This window comes from Dendrobates tinctorius, unplaced genomic scaffold (assembly GCF_039654945.1).
Source record: "Dendrobates tinctorius isolate UK_male_01 unplaced genomic scaffold, ASM3965494v1 ptg000173l, whole genome shotgun sequence".
Classification (NCBI taxonomy): domain Eukaryota; kingdom Metazoa; phylum Chordata; class Amphibia; order Anura; family Dendrobatidae; genus Dendrobates; species Dendrobates tinctorius.
The window spans coordinates 6,682,534-6,704,847 of record NW_027361840.1 but is presented as its reverse complement, the minus strand read 5'-3'; the positions used below and the strand labels follow the sequence as shown (position 1 = coordinate 6,704,847).

At 47.4% G+C, this 22,314-nt stretch overlaps 1 protein-coding gene across 1 annotated transcript in view; it reads right to left on the bottom strand.

Annotated features, from left to right (window-relative positions):
- The window catches only part of TMIE (transmembrane inner ear), a 99,684-nt gene that overhangs the window by 27,646 nt on the left and 49,724 nt on the right, over positions 1-22,314 (bottom strand). The window contains exon 3 of the mRNA XM_073551147.1: positions 17,460-17,609. Coding sequence (XP_073407248.1) covers positions 17,460-17,609 — 150 coding nt within the window. The remainder of the gene's footprint in view (positions 1-17,459; positions 17,610-22,314) is intronic.

Sequence of the window (22,314 nt, the reverse complement as noted above, 5' to 3'; positions counted from 1 at the left end):
CTACACCATCATGGATTAAAATCCTGCTGGGCAGGCAAGGTCCCCCTGCTCACGCCAGGAGTTATCTGCACCGAAAAATTAAAAGATCGCAAAGACATAGTCAATTGTAAAGCAGATAAGGCGGGGGTAACATTGTTCTAATGACAAGAGACTATTATGAGAATGAATCCCTTAGACAGTCATCAGATATGAATACATATACCCCCTTATGATCCGACCTCCAAGATCAAAATTAAATTGCAATCCCCGCTGAGGAAACAAGTAGATTTGGGTGTTATTTCCCCGAGACAAGCTGAAAAATTATTTCCAGAGTACCCCAATAAGCCGCATTGGTACTTTATGCCAAAAATCCATAAATCTGCCACATCTCCCCCAGGAGTGGGATCTTTGACGGAGCCACTATCTAAGTACATTGACTGGATCTCCTGTGACCCCTCCTAAAAGATGTACCGTCATATTTAAAAGATACGGGAGAATTGAAGGGCAGCGAAGGCTATAGAATGGCAGGATTTCGCTTTGGCTTCAATCGATGTTGAAAGCCTCTGTACGGGAATACCACATGCGATTTGTATTGAAGCGGTTCGCAACATTCTTTCACAAAGTGATAAACGTTCTGATTCCATCAAAGCTGCGATTCTATGAAGTTCATCCTCACCCATAACGCGAAGAGACATGGTATATTCAGTGCACAGGGACAGCCATGCCAGCTGCTCGTGTGCTAGCACATTTGTACCTTGGTGTGTTTGAAGAGATTTTTGTTTTTTTCTCCAAAAAATCCTTTTTTAAAATATGACGTGTATAAGTATTTATATATGTGGATGACAGTTTTGCCGTTTGGTCAGGCTCAACAGAAGACTTTAGTAATTTTGTCATTAATGTTTTTTACATCTGTTTTTGGGGGCCATGAACGCCATTTCTTGGATGTCAGGGTTCACTCTCCTCACAGAACTATATGAAAAACCAACTGCGACAAAGTCTGTTTTGCATTTTGCTAGTGCGCACCCGACACATACAAAAACCGCATTACCATATAGTCAGTTTCTGCATTTGAGGAGGGTCAAAAATCCAAAAATAACCTCTCACAAACAAGACGATGACTGAAAAAGTTGGTTCTTATCCAGAGGTTATCCGCATAAGGCTATGTGCACACGCTGCGGATTCTGCTGCGGTTTTGACCCTGCGGAACTGCAGCAGTTCCACAGACAGTGTACAGTACCATGTAACCCTATCGGTTTTATAAACCACTGTGCTCACACTGCGGTTTGCAGCATGTCAATTGTTTCTGCGGATTCACACCTTTAACATAGTAGAGGTGTGAAACTGCAGGGCAAAACCGCAGGCCAAACCGCAGGTCACTGTTGTGAGTTCATTTTCCCCTTCACCATTGAGGTCTGATGAACTCCCTCTTCTGGTGAAGGAAGGTAGTGAGGCTGATTACCAAGCACCTGAGCAGGATGATGATGACTGGGTGACTGGAATTGCTGACTGGATATAAGGCAGCCGACGCCCTTCTGCCTTGCTGGTGACTTCTCAGAGGGATTCTAGGAGACCAGTCTGATTCCTGCTCCTCAAAAGCTAAGTTTTCTGCTCTGCTTTTAGCATTTGTGTTTTGGTTTTGTTTTGCCTTGTTTTTCTGATTTCTGCCTTTCCCTGCTGGGGTGAGCTGAATTCCTTTTTGCTCTGTCTTCAGAAAATACCTGAGTACTGATATAGTCTTTTTGAAGCCTAGCGTCTTCAGGGCTTTTTTCCCTATCAGTCTGTTGGCTCTTGTTTTGATAGGGTTTTGGCGGATTGCAGACAGCAGCTTTTCTATCCTGTCCTATTTAGTTAGCTTGGGCCCCATCATTTGCTCAGCCTATCTTTCTGTGTGAGTGTTTTTCCATCTTGCTTCACCGTCATTATATGTTGGGGGCTGCCTATTGCTTTGGGGTCTGCTCTGGGGCAGTTTAAATTTCCCTCTCTGTCTTTAGGCTATTTAGTTCTCCGGCTGTGATCGAGGGGTCTAGGGCACCGTAGGAACCCCCCACAGCTACTGCTAGTTGTTGTTGATAGGTTCAGGGGTCTGCAATCCGATAGCTGCCAACTTCTCTGGTTTTCTGGACTTAGCTAGTATTTCTGTTTTTTGCCTCCTACGGTGACTCATTCATAACAGGTCACTTTACCTGCGGTTTTACCTGTGGTTCCGCACGGAAAAACCCTCAGGTGAATCTGCAGCGTGTGCACATAGCCTTAGATTCTTGAAGAAGTTCTGAAAAAGGCTTAAGAATCAAGTCCCAAAGCACTTCGGACCCCTTGCACTAATAACAACTGTGCGAAACCCAAGGGATTCCTCTTTAGTTGTAAATAGGATCCGCTGGACAAAGTGATGACACGTTCCTCTATAATTAGAGACTGGCGTGTCCTAAGTGCAGATAAAGATCTAAGACGGGGTTCAGGAAAAAACGTTAATTACTTATAGGCGGTGTCAAAATTTGAAGGATAATCTGGTCCGTAACTGGTTACAGGTTCCCCAACACAACTGGTTAAAAGATTCCTCTGTAAAGGGAAATCACTGAGGAGGCTCTCGTCACTTCTGTCGTCTTCCCTTGAAAATGAATCCAATCTCCATAGGTGGAATCGCACATTCTGTCAATCAGTTTATTTCTTGGAGCGCTCAGCTTGTGGTGTATACCGCCGTCTTCTGCCCGGGCAAGAGGTTCTATAGAGGAAAAACTATTGCACCCTTTCTGAAAAGTTTAGGAGGAACATTTTAAATCAAGCTCCACAAGGAAAGGATCCGTGCGTCTGACTGAGCATATACGCGATGTGCAGAGGTCAGACCCGAAGGGGCTCGGTCTTGCTGGGTTAGGCCGGGATCACATATGCGAGAAACTCGGACGAGTCTCGCTTCTTAATACCCGGCACTCGTGAGCGGAGCGTGCGGCTCCAGCTATTTCTATGCAGCTGAACGCTCCGAGTGCCGGCGGCAGTGCCGGGTATTAATATGCGAGACTCGTCCGAGTTTCTCGCATGTGTGATCCCGGCCTTAGAAAGGGTGTCTCTACCAGACTAAGGTGGTGATTTAAAAAAGCTACTTTTACGTAGGGAGGCCAGATGGATAATACGCACAAAGTCCATGAGGCTTTAATGATAAATTCAACAAGTCAGTCCTTTTGTAAAAAAAAAAAAAAAAAAAAAAAATAATTTTTTTTGTAAAAAACTTTTTTGATTGTCGGTTTTAAATGTAAAAATACTTGCTTTTAATTGTTGTTACAGAGGTGGTGGAGAAGGCGTTGTCTCTATAATAGGGACCACCTATCCACTTCCTTCCATACCTGAACCCACTGAAGAGTCTGATCGATGCGAAACAGCCGTCGTCCTCCGCTGCACCTGCTCCGCTGCCCCATGTTCTATTGCATTGAATAAAGAAAGGATTGTTTTACTGCATCATGGAGTGTCACTTAGCTTTTCCTCTTTGGTCTGGACTTTGAAAATCAGTGTTGCCCAGCCACAGCCCCGAAACCTGAAAGATCTGGAGACGATCTGTATGGAGGAGGGGGCCAAAATCCCTGTTGCAGTGTGTGCAAACCTGGTCAAGAACTACAGGAAACGTCTGACCTCTGTAACCGCAAACAAAAGGTTTCTGTACCGAATATTAAGTTCTGTTTTTCTATTGTATCAAATACTTATTTCATGTAATAAAATGCAAATTAATTATGTAAAAATCCTACAATGTGATTTTCTGGTTTTTATTTTTAGATTCTCTCTCTCACAGGTGAAGTGTACCTACGATAAAAATTACAGACCTCTCCATTCTGTGTAGGAGGGAAAACGGCAACATCGGCCGAGTATCAAATACTTATTCTCCCCGCCATACAGTGCTCACATAATGCCGCTATACTGTGACGACATACCACCACCATACTGTATGGAGTCTTTATTGAGCAATGCAAGGTGCTATTATTTATTCAATGCATGGTGTTAATACTTACGCACACTAAGATTGTATGATTTGTGGAGGTGTGAAGACGTTACCTGTAAGGTGATTTTGGCGGAATCAGTGACGCCCCCCCATGAATACAAGGGCAAGTATCATAGGACCCCGTGTAACATTGTATCACAGGGCCTCACACACTGTGACTGTCACATCCAGAGACCCCAGATTTCATCCAGCAGGGATTTCTGGGCCCCAGGAAAGGAGGATGGAGGTGCGGGGTACAGAGGATGATGATGAATATTGACATACATGTGAGACTCTCCGGCCGAGAACAGGCTCAGATGTATTCATGTGGAGGAGGATGAAGATGAGCTACGAGAGAAAACAGGAAATATCAATGCAAACACAACACAAGTCGTCCGCCGCCGCTGGGAGACGCCACGGAGGAGAGGGCCACCCGCCCCCGATATGTGTGATCATCACCAGGGACCCTCACAAATGTAACAGGGACAATATGGATACATAGCGAGGTAGATAGTATGGAGGAAAGTTCCACCAGCGATGGGAGAGAAGGGATGAAGGCAAAGAGCCCCGAATGGGGGAATCCTGCCTGGCCCAAATGGCAACAGACTGGATACACAGCAATATCAGAGTCTATACATCACTGTCCGGGCCACCTTACCTGTGGTAGGAAATTATGGTCTTTTTATATTAAAGTCCTCACTTGTTTGTGTATTCACAGCTCCTGGGGGCACTACCCCACAAATTAACCGCTCTTACTATAAAGAATCAGCTCCTGGGAAACTACTCCACAAATTCAAAGCTCTTACAGTAACGAACCAGCTGCTGGGGAACTACTCCACAAATTCAAAGCTCTTACAGTAAAGAACCAGCTGCTGGGGAACTACTCCACAAATTCAAAGCTCTTACAGTAAAGAACCAGCTCCTGGGGAACTACTCCTCAAATTCAAAGCTCTTACAGTAACGAACCAGCTGCTGGGGAACTACTCCACAAATTCAAAGCTCTTACAGTAAAGAATCAGCTCCTGGGGAACTACTCCACAAATTCAAAGCCCATACAGTAAAGAACCAGCTCCTGGTGAACTACTACCAAAATTCACAGCTCTTACAGTAAGAAACCAGCTCCTGGGGAAATACTCCACTAATTCACAGCTCTTACAGTAAAGAGCCAGCTCCGAACAAGCTCCAGGGGAACTACTCCATGGATTTACTGCTCTTACAGTAAAGAAGGAGCTCCTGCAGAAGCTACTTCACATATTCGTAGCTCTTATTGTAAATAACCAGGTCCTGGGGGAGTTTCTTCAATCATTTGTAGCCATTACTGTCAACAAACAGCTCCTAGAGTAGTTACTCCACAGATTCACTGCTCTTACAGTAAAGAATCAGCTCAAGGGGCATGTGCTTTACTGATGCAAAGTCATCATTGCCAAAAATATACTCCTAAACTGACTACTCTTACAAAAAAGAACCAGCTCCTCTGTGGTGACTATCATACAGATTCCCTTTTACAGTAAAGAACCGGCCCCTCTGTGGTGATTATCATACAGATTCCCTTCTACAGTAAAGAACCAGCCCCTCTGTGGTGATTATCGTACAGATTATTCCCTTCTACAGTAAAGAACCGGCCCCTCTGTGATGATTATCATACAGATTCCCTTCTACAGTAAAGAACCAGCCCCTCTGTGGTGATTATCATACAGATTCCCTTCTACAGTAAAGAACCAGCCCCTCTGTGGTGATTATCGTACAGATTATTCCTTTCTACAGTAAAGAACCGGCCCCTCTGTGATGACTATCATACAGATTCCCTTCTACAGATAAGAACCGGACCCTCTGTGGTGATTATCATACAGATTCCCTTCTACAGATAAGAACCGGCCCCTCTGTGGTGACTATTATACAGATTATCCCCTTCTACAGTAAAGAACCGGCCCCTCTGTGGTGATTATCATACAGATTATTCCCTTCTACAGTAAAGAATCGGCCCCTCTGTGATGATTATCATACAGATTATTCCTTTCTACAGTAAAGAACCAGCTCCTCTGTGGTGACTATCATACAGATTATTCCCTTCTACAGTAAAGAACCGGCCCCTCTGTGATGACTATCATACAGATTATTCCTTTCTACAGTAAAGAACCGGCCCCTCTGTGGTGACTACCATACAGATTATTCCCTTCTACAGTAAAGAACCGGCCCCTCTGTGATGACTATCATACAGATTATTGCTTTCTACAGTAAAGAACCGGCCCCTCTGTGGTGATTATCATACAGATTCCCTTCTACAGATAAGAACCGGACCCTCTGTGGTGACTATTATACAGATTCCCTTCTACAGTAAAGAACCGGCCCCTCTGTGGTGATTATCATACAGATTCCCTTCTACAGTAAAGAACCGGCCCCTCTGTGGTGATTATCATACAGATTCCCTTCTACAGTAAAGAACCGGCCCCTCTGTGGTGATTATCATACAGATTCCCTTCTACAGATAAGAACCGGCCCCTCTGTGGTGATTATCATACAGATTCCCTTCTACAGTAAAGAACCGGCCCCTCTGTGGTGATTATCATACAGATTCCCTTCTACAGTAAAGAACCGGCCCCTCTGTGGTGATTATCATACAGATTCCCTTCTACAGATAAGAACCGGCCCCTCTGTGGTGACTATCATACAGATTCCCTTCTACAGTAAAGAACCGGCCTCTCTGTGGTGACTATTATACAGATTCCCTTCTACAGTAAAGAACCGGCCCCTCTGTGGTGACTATCATACAGATTCCCTTCTACAGTAAAGAACCGGCCCCTCTGTGGTGACTATTATACAGATTCCCTTCTACAGATAAGAACCGGCCCCTCTGTGGTGACTATCATACAGATTCCCTTCTACAGTAAAGAACCGGCCCCTCTGTGGTGATTATCATACAGATTCCCTTCTACAGTAAAGAACCGGCCCCTCAGTGGTGACTATTATACAGATTCCCTTCTACAGTAAAGAACCGGCCCCTCTGTGGTGACTATTATACAGATTCCCTTCTACAGTAAAGAACCGGCCCCTCTGTGGTGACTATCATACAGATTCCCTTCTACAGTAAAGAACCGGCCCCTCTGTGGTGATTATCATACAGATTCCCTTCTACAGTAAAGAACCGGCCCCTCTGTGGTGACTATCATACAGATTCCCTTCTACAGTAAAGAACCGGCCCCTCTGTGGTGACTATCATACAGATTCCCTTCTACAGTAAAGAACCGGCCCCTCTGTGGTGACTATCATACAGATTCCCTTCTACAGTAAAGAACCGGCCCCTCTGTGGTGACTATTATACAGATTCCCTTCTACAGTAAAGAACCGGCCCCTCTGTGGTGACTATTATACAGATTCCCTTCTACAGTAAAGAACCGGCCCCTCTGTGGTGATTATCATACAGATTCCCTTCTACAGTAAAGAACCAGCCCCTCTGTGGTGACTATCTTACAGATTCCCTTCTACAGTAAAGAACCGGCCCCTCTGTGGTGATTATCATACAGATTATTCCCTTCTACAGTAAAGAACCGGCCCCTCTGTGGTGACTATCATACAGATTCCCTTCTACAGTAAAGAACCGGCCCCTCTGTGGTGATTATCATACAGATTCCCTTCTACAGTAAAGAACCGGCCCCTCTGTGGTGACTATTATACAGATTCCCTTCTACAGTAAAGAACCGGCCCCTCTGTGGTGATTATCATACAGATTCCCTTCTACAGTAAAGAACCGGCCCCTCTGTGGTGACTATTATACAGATTCCCTTCTACAGTAAAGAACCGGCCCCTCTGTGGTGATTATCATACAGATTCCCTTCTACAGTAAAGAACCAGCCCCTCTGTGGTGACTATCATACAGATTCCCTTCTACAGTAAAGAACCGGCCCCTCTGTGGTGATTATCATACAGATTATTCCCTTCTACAGTAAAGAACCGGCCCCTCTGTGGTGATTATCATACAGATTATTCCCTTCTACAGTAAAGAACCGGCCCCTCTGTGATGACTATCATACAGATTATTCCTTTCTACAGTAAAGAACCGGCCCCTCTGTGGTGACTACCATACAGATTATTCCCTTCTACAGTAAAGAACCGGCCCCTCTGTGATGACTATCATACAGATTATTGCTTTCTACAGTAAAGAACCGGCCCCTCTGTGGTGATTATCATACAGATTCCCTTCTACAGATAAGAACCGGACCCTCTGTGGTGACTATTATACAGATTCCCTTCTACAGTAAAGAACCGGCCCCTCTGTGGTGATTATCATACAGATTCCCTTCTACAGTAAAGAACCGGCCCCTCTGTGGTGATTATCATACAGATTCCCTTCTACAGTAAAGAACCGGCCCCTCTGTGGTGATTATCATACAGATTCCCTTCTACAGATAAGAACCGGCCCCTCTGTGGTGATTATCATACAGATTCCCTTCTACAGTAAAGAACCGGCCCCTCTGTGGTGATTATCATACAGATTCCCTTCTACAGTAAAGAACCGGCCCCTCTGTGGTGATTATCATACAGATTCCCTTCTACAGATAAGAACCGGCCCCTCTGTGGTGACTATCATACAGATTCCCTTCTACAGTAAAGAACCGGCCTCTCTGTGGTGACTATTATACAGATTCCCTTCTACAGTAAAGAACCGGCCCCTCTGTGGTGACTATCATACAGATTCCCTTCTACAGTAAAGAACCGGCCCCTCTGTGGTGACTATTATACAGATTCCCTTCTACAGATAAGAACCGGCCCCTCTGTGGTGACTATCATACAGATTCCCTTCTACAGTAAAGAACCGGCCCCTCTGTGGTGATTATCATACAGATTCCCTTCTACAGTAAAGAACCGGCCCCTCAGTGGTGACTATTATACAGATTCCCTTCTACAGTAAAGAACCGGCCCCTCTGTGGTGACTATTATACAGATTCCCTTCTACAGTAAAGAACCGGCCCCTCTGTGGTGACTATTATACAGATTCCCTTCTACAGTAAAGAACCGGCCCCTCTGTGGTGACTATCATACAGATTCCCTTCTACAGTAAAGAACCGGCCCCTCTGTGGTGACTATCATACAGATTCCCTTCTACAGTAAAGAACCGGCCCCTCTGTGGTGACTATCATACAGATTCCCTTCTACAGTAAAGAACCGGCCCCTCTGTGGTGACTATCATACAGATTCCCTTCTACAGTAAAGAACCGGCCCCTCTGTGGTGACTATTATACAGATTCCCTTCTACAGTAAAGAACCGGCCCCTCTGTGGTGACTATTATACAGATTCCCTTCTACAGTAAAGAACCGGCCCCTCTGTGGTGATTATCATACAGATTCCCTTCTACAGTAAAGAACCAGCCCCTCTGTGGTGACTATCATACAGATTCCCTTCTACAGTAAAGAACCGGCCCCTCTGTGGTGATTATCATACAGATTATTCCCTTCTACAGTAAAGAACCGGCCCCTCTGTGGTGACTATCATACAGATTCCCTTCTACAGTAAAGAACCGGCCCCTCTGTGGTGATTATCATACAGATTCCCTTCTACAGTAAAGAACCGGCCCCTCTGTGGTGACTATTATACAGATTCCCTTCTACAGTAAAGAACCGGCCCCTCTGTGGTGATTATCATACAGATTCCCTTCTACAGTAAAGAACCGGCCCCTCTGTGGTGACTATTATACAGATTCCCTTCTACAGTAAAGAACCGGCCCCTCTGTGGTGACTATCATACAGATTCCCTTCTACAGTAAAGAACCGGCCCCTCTGTGGTGATTATCATACAGATTCCCTTCTACAGTAAAGAACCGGCCCCTCTGTGGTGATTATCATACAGATTCCCTTCTACAGTAAAGAACCGGCCCCTCTGTGGTGACTATCATACAGATTCCCTTCTACAGTAAAGAACCGGCCCCTCTGTGGTGATTATCATACAGATTCCCTTCTACAGTAAAGAACCGGCCCCTCTGTGGTGACTATCATACAGATTCCCTTCTACAGTAAAGAACCGGCCCCTCTGTGGTGACTATTATACAGATTCCCTTCTACAGTAAAGAACCAGACCCTCTGTGGTGATTATCATACAGATTCCCTTCTACAGTAAAGAACCAGCCCCTCTGTGGTGACTATCATACAGATTCCCTTCTACAGTAAAGAACCGGCCCCTCTGTGGTGATTATCATACAGATTATTCCCTTCTACAGTAAAGAACCGGCCCCTCTGTGGTGACTATCATACAGATTCCCTTCTACAGTAAAGAACCGGCCCCTCTGTGGTGATTATCATACAGATTCCCTTCTACAGTAAAGAACCGGCCCCTCTGTGGTGACTATTATACAGATTCCCTTCTACAGTAAAGAACCGGCCCCTCTGTGGTGACTATCATACAGATTCCCTTCTACAGTAAAGAACCGGCCCCTCTGTGGTGACTATTATACAGATTCCCTTCTACAGTAAAGAACCGGCCCCTCTGTGGTGACTATCATACAGATTCCCTTCTACAGTAAAGAACCGGCCCCTCTGTGGTGACTATTATACAGATTCCCTTCTACAGTAAAGAACCGGCCCCTCTGTGGTGACTATTATACAGATTCCCTTCTACAGTAAAGAACCGTCCCCTCTGTGGTGATTATCATACAGATTCCCTTCTACAGTAAAGAACCGGCCCCTCTGTGGTGATTATCATACAGATTCCCTTCTACAGTAAAGAACCGGCCCCTCTGTGGTGATTATCATACAGATTCCCTTCTACAGTAAAGAACCGGCCCCTCTGTGATGACTATCATACAGATTCCCTTCTACAGATAAGAACCGGACCCTCTGTGGTGATTATCATACAGATTCCCTTCTACAGTAAAGAACCGGCCCCTCTGTGGTGACTATCATACAGATTCCCTTCTACAGTAAAGAACCGGCCCCTCTGTGGTGACTATTATACAGATTCCCTTCTACAGTAAAGAACCGGCCCCTCAGTGGTGATTATCATACAGATTCCCTTCTACAGTAAAGAACCGGCCCCTCTGTGGTGACTATTATACAGATTCCCTTCTACAGTAAAGAACCGGCCCCTCTGTGGTGATTATCATACAGATTCCCTTCTACAGTAAAGAACCGGCCCCTCTGTGGTGACTATTATACAGATTCCCTTCTACAGTAAAGAACCGGCCCCTCTGTGGTGACTATTATACAGATTCCCTTCTACAGTAAAGAACCGGCCCCTCTGTGGTGATTATCATACAGATTCCCTTCTACAGTAAAGAACCGGCCCCTCTGTGGTGACTATTATACAGATTCCCTTCTACAGTAAAGAACCGGCCCCTCTGTGGTGACTATTATACAGATTCCCTTCTACAGTAAAGAACCGGCCCCTCTGTGGTGACTATCATACAGATTCCCTTCTACAGTAAAGAACCGGCCCCTCTGTGGTGACTATTATACAGATTCCCTTCTACAGTAAAGTACCGGCCCCTCTGTGGTGACTATCATACAGATTCCCTTCTACAGTAAAGAACCGGCCCCTCTGTGGTGATTATCATACAGATTCCCTTCTACAGTAAAGAACCGGCCCCTCTGTGGTGATTATCATACAGATTCCCTTCTACAGTAAAGAACCGGCCCCTCTGTGGTGACTATCATACAGATTCCCTTCTACAGTAAAGAACCGGCCCCTCTGTGGTGATTATCATACAGATTCCCTTCTACAGTAAAGAACCGGCCCCTCTGTGGTGACTATTATACAGATTCCCTTCTACAGTAAAGAACCGGCCCCTCTGTGGTGATTATCATACAGATTCCCTTCTACAGTAAAGAACCGGCCCCTCTGTGGTGACTATTATACAGATTCCCTTCTACAGTAAAGAACCGGCCCCTCTGTGGTGACTATTATGCAGATTCCCTTCTACAGTAAAGAACCGGCCCCTCTGTGGTGACTATTATACAGATTCCCTTCTATGGTAAAAAACCGGCCCCTCAGTGGTGATTATCATACAGATTCCCTTCTACAGTAAAGAACCGGCCCCTCTGTGGTGATTATCATACAGATTCCCTTCTACAGTAAAGAACCGGCCCCTCTGTGGTGACTATTATACAGATTCCCTTCTATGGTAAAAAACCGGCCCCTCAGTGGTGACTATCATACAGATTCCCTTCTACAGTAAAGAACCGGCCCCTCTGTGGTGACTATTATACAGATTCCCTTCTACAGTAAAGAACCGGCCCCTCTGTGGTGATTATCATACAGATTCCCTTCTACAGTAAAGAACCGGCCCCTCTGTGGTGACTATTATACAGATTCCCTTCTATGGTAAAAAACCGGCCCCTCAGTGGTGACTATCATACAGATTCCCTTCTACAGTAAAGAACCGGCCCCTCTGTGGTGACTATTATACAGATTCCCTTTTACAGTAAAGAATCAGCTCCTCTGGGGCCGAGAACACATATTCCGTGAAGAACCAGCTCCTGTGGTGACTACTAAGCAGAAATTAGCTGCTCTTACAGTAAAGAATCAGCTTATGAGGAGACTACGCCAAAGATTTACAACTAACAGAATAAAGAACAACGTCCATTGGAAACATCCCAGACTCACAGCTCTAACAGTAAAGAATCAGCTTGTGAGCAGACTACTCCACCGATTAATTGCTCTTTAACCAATAGTCAATTCCACAGGCGATTACAGGGCAGACTCACTGCTTGTACAGTAAAGAACCACACCCTGCGTTACAGCGAAGAACCTGCTGCAGATGTGACAACTGCATAGATTGTATAGAAGGAAATGTGGAGAATCGGCGCAGCCGGCGAATGAAGGCAATTCTGATAACGGTAAAAATTCTGCAGTTTTTATTTCTATGCATTTCACAGCACCATGCTTCTTCCTCAGGACAAAAACCATGTGGCCACCGGCTCAGCACTGTGGGAATAACCATGACATTACCGTGTATTTCGGCAATGCACCCCATTACCTGCGCCGAGCAGCCTCCTAAATCAATGGTCCACAATGTGCCAATTCCTGCACTGCTGGGAACCATGACGGATGTGGCCTTCTGGCTTTGTTAAAGGGGTAGTACAGGATTTAAATAACTCAGGCTCTGTCTCCATAACCAGCGCCACCTCTGTCCACAGGTAGTGTCTGGTAATGCAGCCCTACTGAAGTGAATGAGTCAGAGGTGTAATGCCAGGTCCAGCCTGTGGACAGGAGTGGCGCTGATTCTGTAACTCACACTTGTGTCTACAATCATAGAGATCGTCGTGTGATCCAGTGTGTCACTTTGTATGAGATCTGGTCGGATTCTTTCTGCTGCTTCCCATGGGAGGACCCCCATCATCAGTCGTACGTCGCAGCCTCGGATACTCCGCACGTCACCAGTGATCGCCCCGATTCACCATTGTTGTCTCCCCACTTTTCTGGAGTCATTTTCTCCATTTTGGTGCCTTTAGCATTTGTGCTTTATACTCTGTAAATTCTGCGCCACTTTTTAGTCTTTATTTTTTTTTATTTTTTCTCGTCCGGATGTTTGGGACAGATTCCTGAAATGCGACTTACCAAACGCCCCTCCCCCCCAATTCTTGCCCCAGTTCCCTCTACCCCACCAGAATTAAGGTTTCTGGGGGAGCTTCGTGGATTTTTGCAGCTTTTTGAGAATTTATGACTTTTGCTCCTAAACGTTTGCAAAGACTGGTTAAATGCAAAATGTAAGAGCAATATTAGTTTTATTTTGTGTGAGTTCAAGACCGGCCATATTGAATAATCAGTCTCACGAAAGGACAAAAGGACTACAAGACGCAGAAGGAAAGGGCCTTCCATAATGGCAGATGATGAGCCGGCCCCACACTCCTAGGAGCCCTGACGTTCTCTCATGTGGTCACTGTTTCACCTCGCTGCCGGTCCGTTATTCGGTGTCGGCCCGGACTAATGATCCCAAGTCAATAACAATCGATGGCGGACGGATGGGAAATGAAAGACGCCTGTCATTATATCGAACGGCAGAAATCGTATCTACACCTGTGAGCGCCGCTCTCATCTGCAGCCACGGGCCGCGCAGTACCTGGCGGAGCCGCAGAGCGGACAGCGCTGGCCACAATCAATATGGCAGCCGCGCCAGAATGTTGTGCTGCCCGGATAACTAGTCTGAGAATTTCACGGAGTCAGTGAGGAGCCCTGTGATGTACGGCCGGAGCAGGGAGTCCTACGGTTCACATCTGAGATATCTATCATTATATATTACAGGATCGCTGGCGGTCCGACCACTGCAGCCCCCGCAGTCCTGAGAATGGGGCTCCGCCATGCCCCTTCTGGATGCCTGTGTAACATGCGACAAATGCTGCAGAGCAGGGGTTAGCTATAATTAATGGACAGTAGGGATCTCCGCGCAGGGAGACAGCAGGGTAAAGGGTACAAAGCTAAACTGTAACAGTCTCTGGTTAACAGTTCACTTATCATGGCTCCGCAGCCTGTCACTCGCGGACGGTCCCGTGGGTCGCAGGATGCTGTCGGCGGCCGGAGTGGTGTCTGCTGGCGTCCTCGTCCAGCTTCTGGCAGCAGCGGGCGGTCTCCGGTTTTGCCCACTGAGCCCCTAGTCCATATATCTCCACAGGATTCCTCTCGGCGCGTGTCTCTGATCAGCCGCCGTCACCTGAAGGTGACGGCTCTGCCCGATGTGCGCCTCTCTGGATGTCAGAGCTGCGATGCTCCGTCAGTCGCACGCTCCCCTGCGCACCCGCCGGTTTCGGGGAGTCCCTCACTATGCCGCCCTTTCTCTTCACGCCGCGGCATGTCGCTCCCCTCTCAGCGTTTGCGGTCTGCACCTCATCAGCGTTCTGGCGGGAAGGCCGCTTCCGATGCCACGCAACCTACCGCACACTGACTAGCCACACCCCTTTCACCTTGGGTACCGGCTCGCTCCGGCTCCAATCTCGTTCCCCCCAGGAACAGGAGGCTTGGCCCCAGCAGTTCCGGACCCGACGCTTCAGCAGACCGGTCTTCCCTTCCACACATGTGCCTCTCAGCTACAGACGAGATCTGCACGGCGGTATCCACAGCACAAGCTCAAGATCTCCAGATCGGTGGAGGTCACAGTGGTCAGACCCCCAGCAACCATAGCAGTCACCACCGACAAGTGGGTCCTCCGGCCATACAGTCATGTATACGGACCACCACTCCACCACTAGGAGACAGCAAGCACTGTAGGCCCATAGACAGTGGTGCTCTCGAGATCTCAGGATTGGGGGGTCTGAAAACCTCGTGTGAGTAGAGAGGGGGTCGAGGATGCCCACTACTGCTGCATTCATTGCCTATGGGACTGCCCGAGATACCTGACTGCTATGTTCAGCAGTCCCATAGGCGCTGGGGCACATGCCCAAGATCTTATGATCGGAGGAGGTCACCGAGGTCGGAGCCCCAGTGATAGTGAGAATGGCCCCTGTGTGCCCCGTCTGAGCAGCGAGGTGGTGATGTGAGAGGACCACCATTCCAGCACTAGGAGACACCACGCAGCATACTCTGCCATCTTCACCCGTCCGTAGACAACGGTGCACATGTGGAGAATGATTCTTAGACCAGGAGAAGTTCTGCCTGCGGGATGGGGGCAGAGATGGACCCCATGTAGATCAATGGACCCTCTGCCACCATCTGAAACAAGACTGCACAGGTCGCTCAATCCACTTATCTGTTCTAAACAAACGGACGTGTGAACGGAGCCCGACGCCACCTGAATCCCAGAGAAGAACATCCGTGTGTAATAAACACACGGGATACAATGTTTCATGGGTCAGATTGGCTGCACGATACAGCCACGCGAGACGAAACACTGACTCCTCTGTTACTCCTCAGCCGCGGATTACAGAACGGCCGCGTCCAGGTCTCCTCCACGTTCGGCGCAATTTACACTGCAGATTTATAAAAACTGCAACAAATCAATTTCTGGTGCAGAACGAGCAAAGATTTGTTACCGAGTCCCAGGGGTGAGTGGTGGGGGGTCTGCGCTGCGGTCTGGGGGGTTGTGGTTACTATGCGGTCATCTCCAGAAGATGCGCCTTCCGCTGTTTCCGCCACATTCGTAGCAGCGGGTCCGTCACTTCTGCTTTCTATGGAGAGCCGGCATTCATCCCTATACCCGTGTCACGTGCTGTCAGTAGTGGGAGAGCGACTGCTGCGATGCAGCGGAGTACAAAGCCTTCTACGTGGATGATCTGCAGATCAGAAAACTCTACACACCAACCCCATGGACGGGTGTGAAGCCATTTGTGGAAGAAGGCGGCCATGTTGTTCTGGTCCTATTTAATCCCGGTGCGATGTTTGGGGGACACTAATCACCTCAATGAGGATCTACCTTTCTCATAAAAAGAGAGCACACATGATTATAATCACACCGTTCCTGCCTGCACCATGATGGCAGCTGCTACTTCCCATAAATGTACAGTGTGGTGATGGCGCAGGCTCAGGAGCAGAGCCCGCACCATGGACAGCAGGCAGCAGCTGCTGCAGCAAACACAGTCATCTACGCGGTTAGAGGGGTCCCCGCTGCCACTCCTGGGATGCACTTACGGGTGTCCATGACAGCCGGGGTCCAATGAAGTCCCCCAGGTCTGACATCTCTGTATTCTTAGCATTAAACACTACAGCACAGATGTCACGGTCCATTTTTGGAGCCGTGGCAGAATGTGGATTCTTATAGAAACCTTTCCTTTTTCCCCCGGTGGCCGCTGGGGTTTACTACAACTGTAGCTGTTTTTGGTGCTGGTTTTGCCCCCGGTGGCCGCTTGTGTTACTACACGTTTGAATTAACCAACAGGTGATGACTACTCCCCCCTCCTTCCTATAAAAGGTCGTCATGTGCAGTGAATCACTGTTGGTAATATTGTTCATTTGGTATCCAACCGTGGTGAAGACTGGACCTGCCTGGTGGAGAGGGGGTTCAGCTTGTCTGGAGCAGTGGAGTTGCTGCTGGATGCTGATCGGATCCTTACTCTGTGGCTTGGAGCATTTGCAGCAAAGCAAGGCTAAGTTTTGGGTTTTAGTTGCTTTAACCCCGTGGTGTCTGTTTTATTTTCCTTTGTGAGTTATTTGGTGCAGTTCACTTTATTCCCTGTCTCACCTCCTGGGGAAGGGGTTGGTGGTTTAGCTCAGGGCTAAACAGGAGATAGGGACAGGTCGGGGACTTGGGCCTCACTACCTTCAAGTGTACCCCCAAGTTAAGGAGAGTCAGGGCAGCCCCTTAGCCTGAGCGGCAGTTCAGGGGCCCAGGTTCCACGTCTCCTGCTTTGTGACAACAGAAATGGATTTTCCCCTTTTTCTTAAAGGGTTTTTCTAGTTTAAAAGAAAAAAAAAAATTGTAAATCATAAAGTTAGTAAGTCAGCGTGGAGCCGTCGTGTGGAAAAACGGCTCCGAGGACACTGTAGAGAAATGTCCACAGCACTGGTTCCCCACACCTCAGACACCCTTTCCCCTCCTCCACCCCGTTTTTGGCGCCCTGTTTACCTGTGTACATTGCTGGTTATTAATTCTTCATTAGAACCTACCTCCGGGGATTTCCGTCAGCTCATTTAATGGAGGAACAGACTCCAGCTTGTCGGCGTACTCCTTCCCAGCCTGACGCTGCGCATAACGAGCTTCAATCTCTTTCTTGGTCCTGGGAATCCGACACTTGAAGATGCAGCAGAGAGTTATGACTTCACAGGAGAAAAAAAAAAAAAAAAAGAGGGAGAAGAGAGGAAAAGAAGACGAGGGAGAAAAAGAAAAGAGGAAGACGACAAGGGAGAAAAAGAAAAGAGGAAGACGACAAGGGAGAAAAAGAAAAGGAGGAAGAAGACGAGGGAGAAGACGAAGGAGAAGAGAGGAAGAAGACGAAGGAGAAGAGAGGAAGAAGACGAAGGAGAAGAGAGGAAGAAGACGAAGGAGAAGAGAGGAAGAAGACGAAGGAGAAGAGAGGAAGAAGACGAAGGAGAAGAGAGGAAGAAGACGAAGGAGAAAAGAGGAAGAAGACGAAGGAGAAGAGAGGAAGAAGCAGAGGGAGAAAACAGGAAGAAGCAGAGGAAGAAAAAAAAAGAGGAAGACAACGAGGGAGAAAAGAGGAAGAAGCAGAGGGAGAAGAGGAAGAAGCAGAGGGAGAAGAGGATAAAGACGAGGGAGAAAAGAGGATGAAGACGAGGGAGAAAAGAGGAAGAAGACGAGGGAGAAAAGAGGAAGAAGACGAGGGAGAAAAGAGGAAGAAGAGGAGGGAGAAAAGAGGAAGAAGACGAGGGAGAAGAGGATGAAGACGAGGGAGAAAAGAGGATGAAGACGAGGGAGAAAAGAGGATGAAGACGAGGGAGAAAAGAGGATGAAGACGAGGGAGAAAAAAAAAGAGGAAGAAAAAAAAGGAAGAAGATGAAGGAGAAGAGAGGAAAAAGACGAGGGAGAAAAGAGGGTGAAGACGAGGGAGAAAAGAGGGATGAAGATGAGGGAGAAAAAAAGAGGAAGAAAAAAGGAAGAAGACGAAGGAGAAGAGAGGAAAGAGACGAGGGAGAAAAAAGAGGAAGAAGACGAGGGAGAAAAGAGGAAGAAGACGAAGGAGAAGAGGAAGAAGCAGAGGGAAAAAAGAGGAAGAAGAGGAAGAAAAAAGGAAGAAGAGGAAGAAGACGAGGGAGAAAAAAGGAAGAAGAGGAAGAAGGAGGAGAAAAGAAAAAAATGGAAAGAGGAGAACAGAAGAAGAGACAAAAGTGGACAGAGTAGAACAAAGGAAAGAGGAGGAAAGTGGAGAGAAAAGAGAAAAATTGGTGTATGGTTATTGTTACTTTGTGTCCAGCACATTGTTTCCTTTCCATAGACACTTCTAATGCCCAGATCTATATCTGCCCTCCTCACCAGTGGTCTGCAGACTGTAGGACATGTTGGGAGTTGTAGTTTCCCAACAGCTGGGAGTTATAGGCTGCAGATGACTGATATAAATGTGCACCCATTACAAGAATACAAAGCCCATAACCCAGCATGCCCTGACCCGGACTATGTGGTGCAAGGAGGAGTCACCGCTGGCACAGGGCTTAGACTTATATATAACAGGAGAATTGTGATTACAGCTCTGGATGTGACTGGGGTTGAATGTAATTTATCAACAAAATTGTTTTTGCAGCTCTGGATGTAACTGGAGTATAGTTTCGGGTGTGACAGGGTCACTGGCATGGTATATAAAGGGAGATGTGGGCAGCACGGTGGCTCAGTGGATAGCACTGCAGCGCTGGAGTCCTGGGTTTGAATCCCACCAAGGACAACATCTGCAATGAGTTTGTATGTTCTCCCCGTGTTTGTGTGGGTTTCCTCTGGGCACTCCGGTTTCCTCCCACATTCCAGAGACATACTGATAGGGAATTTAGATTGTGAGCCCCATCGGGGACAGTGATGATAATGTGTGCAAACTGTAAAGTGCTGCGAAATATGTTAGCGCTATATAAAAAAGAAAGCTGTGTCACTGCATGTATTTTCCTTCCGCAGCACTGAGGCTGCACTCTGTGGCGGTGGCTCTTATGTTCAATATCCCTAGGAACGCTGAAATAATGAGTTTTATAAATTTCCCGCCATACCTCTGTGGAGTCAGGGAGGTGTTTTCTCCCGCTGACTCAACCGCCTCACAGCCGTCTGTGATGTACAATGTCTGTGAGGTATGGGGTTTTGTCCACAAAATATGATGTTTTCTGTTGTAACTTTCCAGAAAGATCCAGCAGATATGACAATCCAGGCTGCTAGCTCTGCAGCTTCATCCCTCCTCCCTTCACACACACACAGAGCAGTGCCACCCCCCCTCCTCTACAGCCTGTATTCGCACTAGTAATAGGAGACCCCCCTGCTGTTACAACCATTTGTTTCCTTCTCTCCTCTTCAGAGCGGGAAAAACTTCTTTGTTTGAAACGAATAAAACTATGAGAGACTATACCATAAGAACCAAATACCCTAGAGATATGAAAATCACATTTTTGTAATCCGGGCGGTCACAGCGTCGCTGCCGTGGTTCTGGCGAAGCGTAATCCTTTCAGAACCTGAGATATGTGTTCCAGCTAAACGGTGTATCAGAACTACTGCATATTTGGTCTTGAATTATTGTACTCAACAAATCACAACCAATGATGCCCTATATGTGTCTGTGCGGGCTGCCCCCACGGAGTTATGATTAGTATAAGTTTTCTAGTGTAATTCTACATCCAAAAGAGAGAGGTGGGATTAACCCAGCATGCATCTCTCCGTGATGTCACATAGCAAGTCTATAAAGCATTTCCTGGACAAAACCAGAGCAGAACAGCTCAAGTCGTCGTGCTAGAAAGACCCAGATGAGCGGAGAAGTGCAGCTCCGCCTCCACCCACCTTAGCCGCATGGTCTGCCTAAGGAACAATATGGAACTGTGAGTGTACTCTCTTTGTTTTCTCCACTTTTATTTTATACCTGTACTGTACATATTTTATGTCTCAATTTTATAGCAACTTTTATCTGTAATCACTGTCCTCTTTCGGAAAATAAATGAAATAATTATTTAGATCTGTCTCTATGCTCTAAGACTCGAACTAAACGCCTTTGATAGATAATCGCTACTAATTCAAGGGGTTTGCCACGGACCCTCTTAATTTAACACTGTGAATTAAGTAACCGTGACTGGTGGCAGCGCGTTGTGTACGGCTATTGCGGCTTGCTGGCAGTTTAGAAGGGTCTTATATTGCTGAATAAGGGGCTGCAGCCACAGCATTGATAATTCCCTTACTGCAGAAGCCTAATTGCCGGTTCACAACAGGCAGCCCGTCCGGCGACTAATTATCCTAGGTGCAGTTCCCTGACTGACCTGAGGGTAAGGGGGGCGCCGGAGAGCTGCGAGTTACAAAGTGGAACTGAGAAAGTGGGATATACATAAATCCCCGCAGTACTTGGAAGATTGATAGCAGTGGTGGGGCATCCAAATTAAACTCCCCCTGCGGCAAATTGTAGAGCGAGATTAGCTTGCTGGATATTTTTGTCACATGGTGCCAGTGGTGGGATAACTAAGATAAGCCCCACTGCGCCTGTGATAGCCGTGTGCCGGCATTGTGTCTCGTCCCTCCGTCCGCTGATACACCCGTGTCAGTGGTGGGACTGTGACATAGTGGTGACACAGGGTCCGCTGTCCGTCACGTTTTGGTGGCAGCGGGACCCCCGTTAGTCGCCTCCGTAAGTGGACGAACGGCCGTGGGCTGTTCGTCACATACGTCCATCATCCCCCGCTGGCCTCCAGGCGCCGCCTCCTCTGTTTCTCGTGACGTCACTGGCGCCTGCGCTCTGCAATCAGTTCTCGGGCATGTGTCGTGCGCGCTGCCCGGGTACTTAAATCACGTGTTGATGTCATGCTCTCGCGCCTGCGTGGAGCGGAGGCCCCGGATCCCGCAGTGGGTTATGATGTATTCACACCGCGGGGCTGGAATCTGGTGGCTGCGCAGTGAGGATCTCTCTCTGCGCCTGTCCCCATCTCCCTCCATCAGCGACAAAGTGAGCTGAAGCCGAGCTCCCCACACCGAGGAGATCACAGGCAGCACAGGAACGATCAGAAGGGGCCAAGGAAACATGGCTTGTACATGTAGATTACAATGGACCTCCATTAGGGTATTCCGGTGGGGGGGGTGACAGGCTCCCTTTAAAGCTGCAGACATGGGCTGGTTTTAGGTGGACATCTGCAGAGTGGGTGGGAGGAGGTCCGCCATATCTCCACCTGCAGAGCCGCACAGCCGTGTGCTGACAGGACCTGTGTGATGTCATGTGATCAGTCACATGGTCTGGGTGTTTCTGGAAAGCCTCCAGACATGGATCCCGGTGGAGCTGAGGACACATGGTTGTCTGAGCCCACGAATCCCTCAGACAACGGGACTTTGCTTTACGTGATCTCTTTGATTTGCCATTATGACAGATGGCTTATGCTGCTCCACAATAAACCAGCGGGAGATTTACCACGAGAAGCGCTCCTGCGTCTACCCTGGGAAGCAGCCGAGCGAGTCAACCCCTCAGGGTGTAACAGCAGATCTGTGATTTCAGCTCTGGATGTAACTGGAGTATAGTACAGGGTGTAATAGCAGACCTGTGATTTCAGCTCTGGATGTAACTGGAGTATAGTACAGGGTGTAATAGCAGACCTGTGATTTCAGCTCTGGATGTAACTGGAGTATAGTACTGGGTGTAATAGCAGACCTGTGATTTCAGCTCTGGATGTAACTGGAGTATAGTACAGGGTGTAATAGCAGACGTGTGACTACAGCTCTGGATGTAACTGGAGTATAGTACAGGGTGTAATAGCAGACCTGTGATTTCAGCTCTGGATGTAACTGGAGTATAGTACAGGGTGTAATAGCAGACCTGTGATTTCAGCTCTGGATGTAACTGGAGTATAGTAC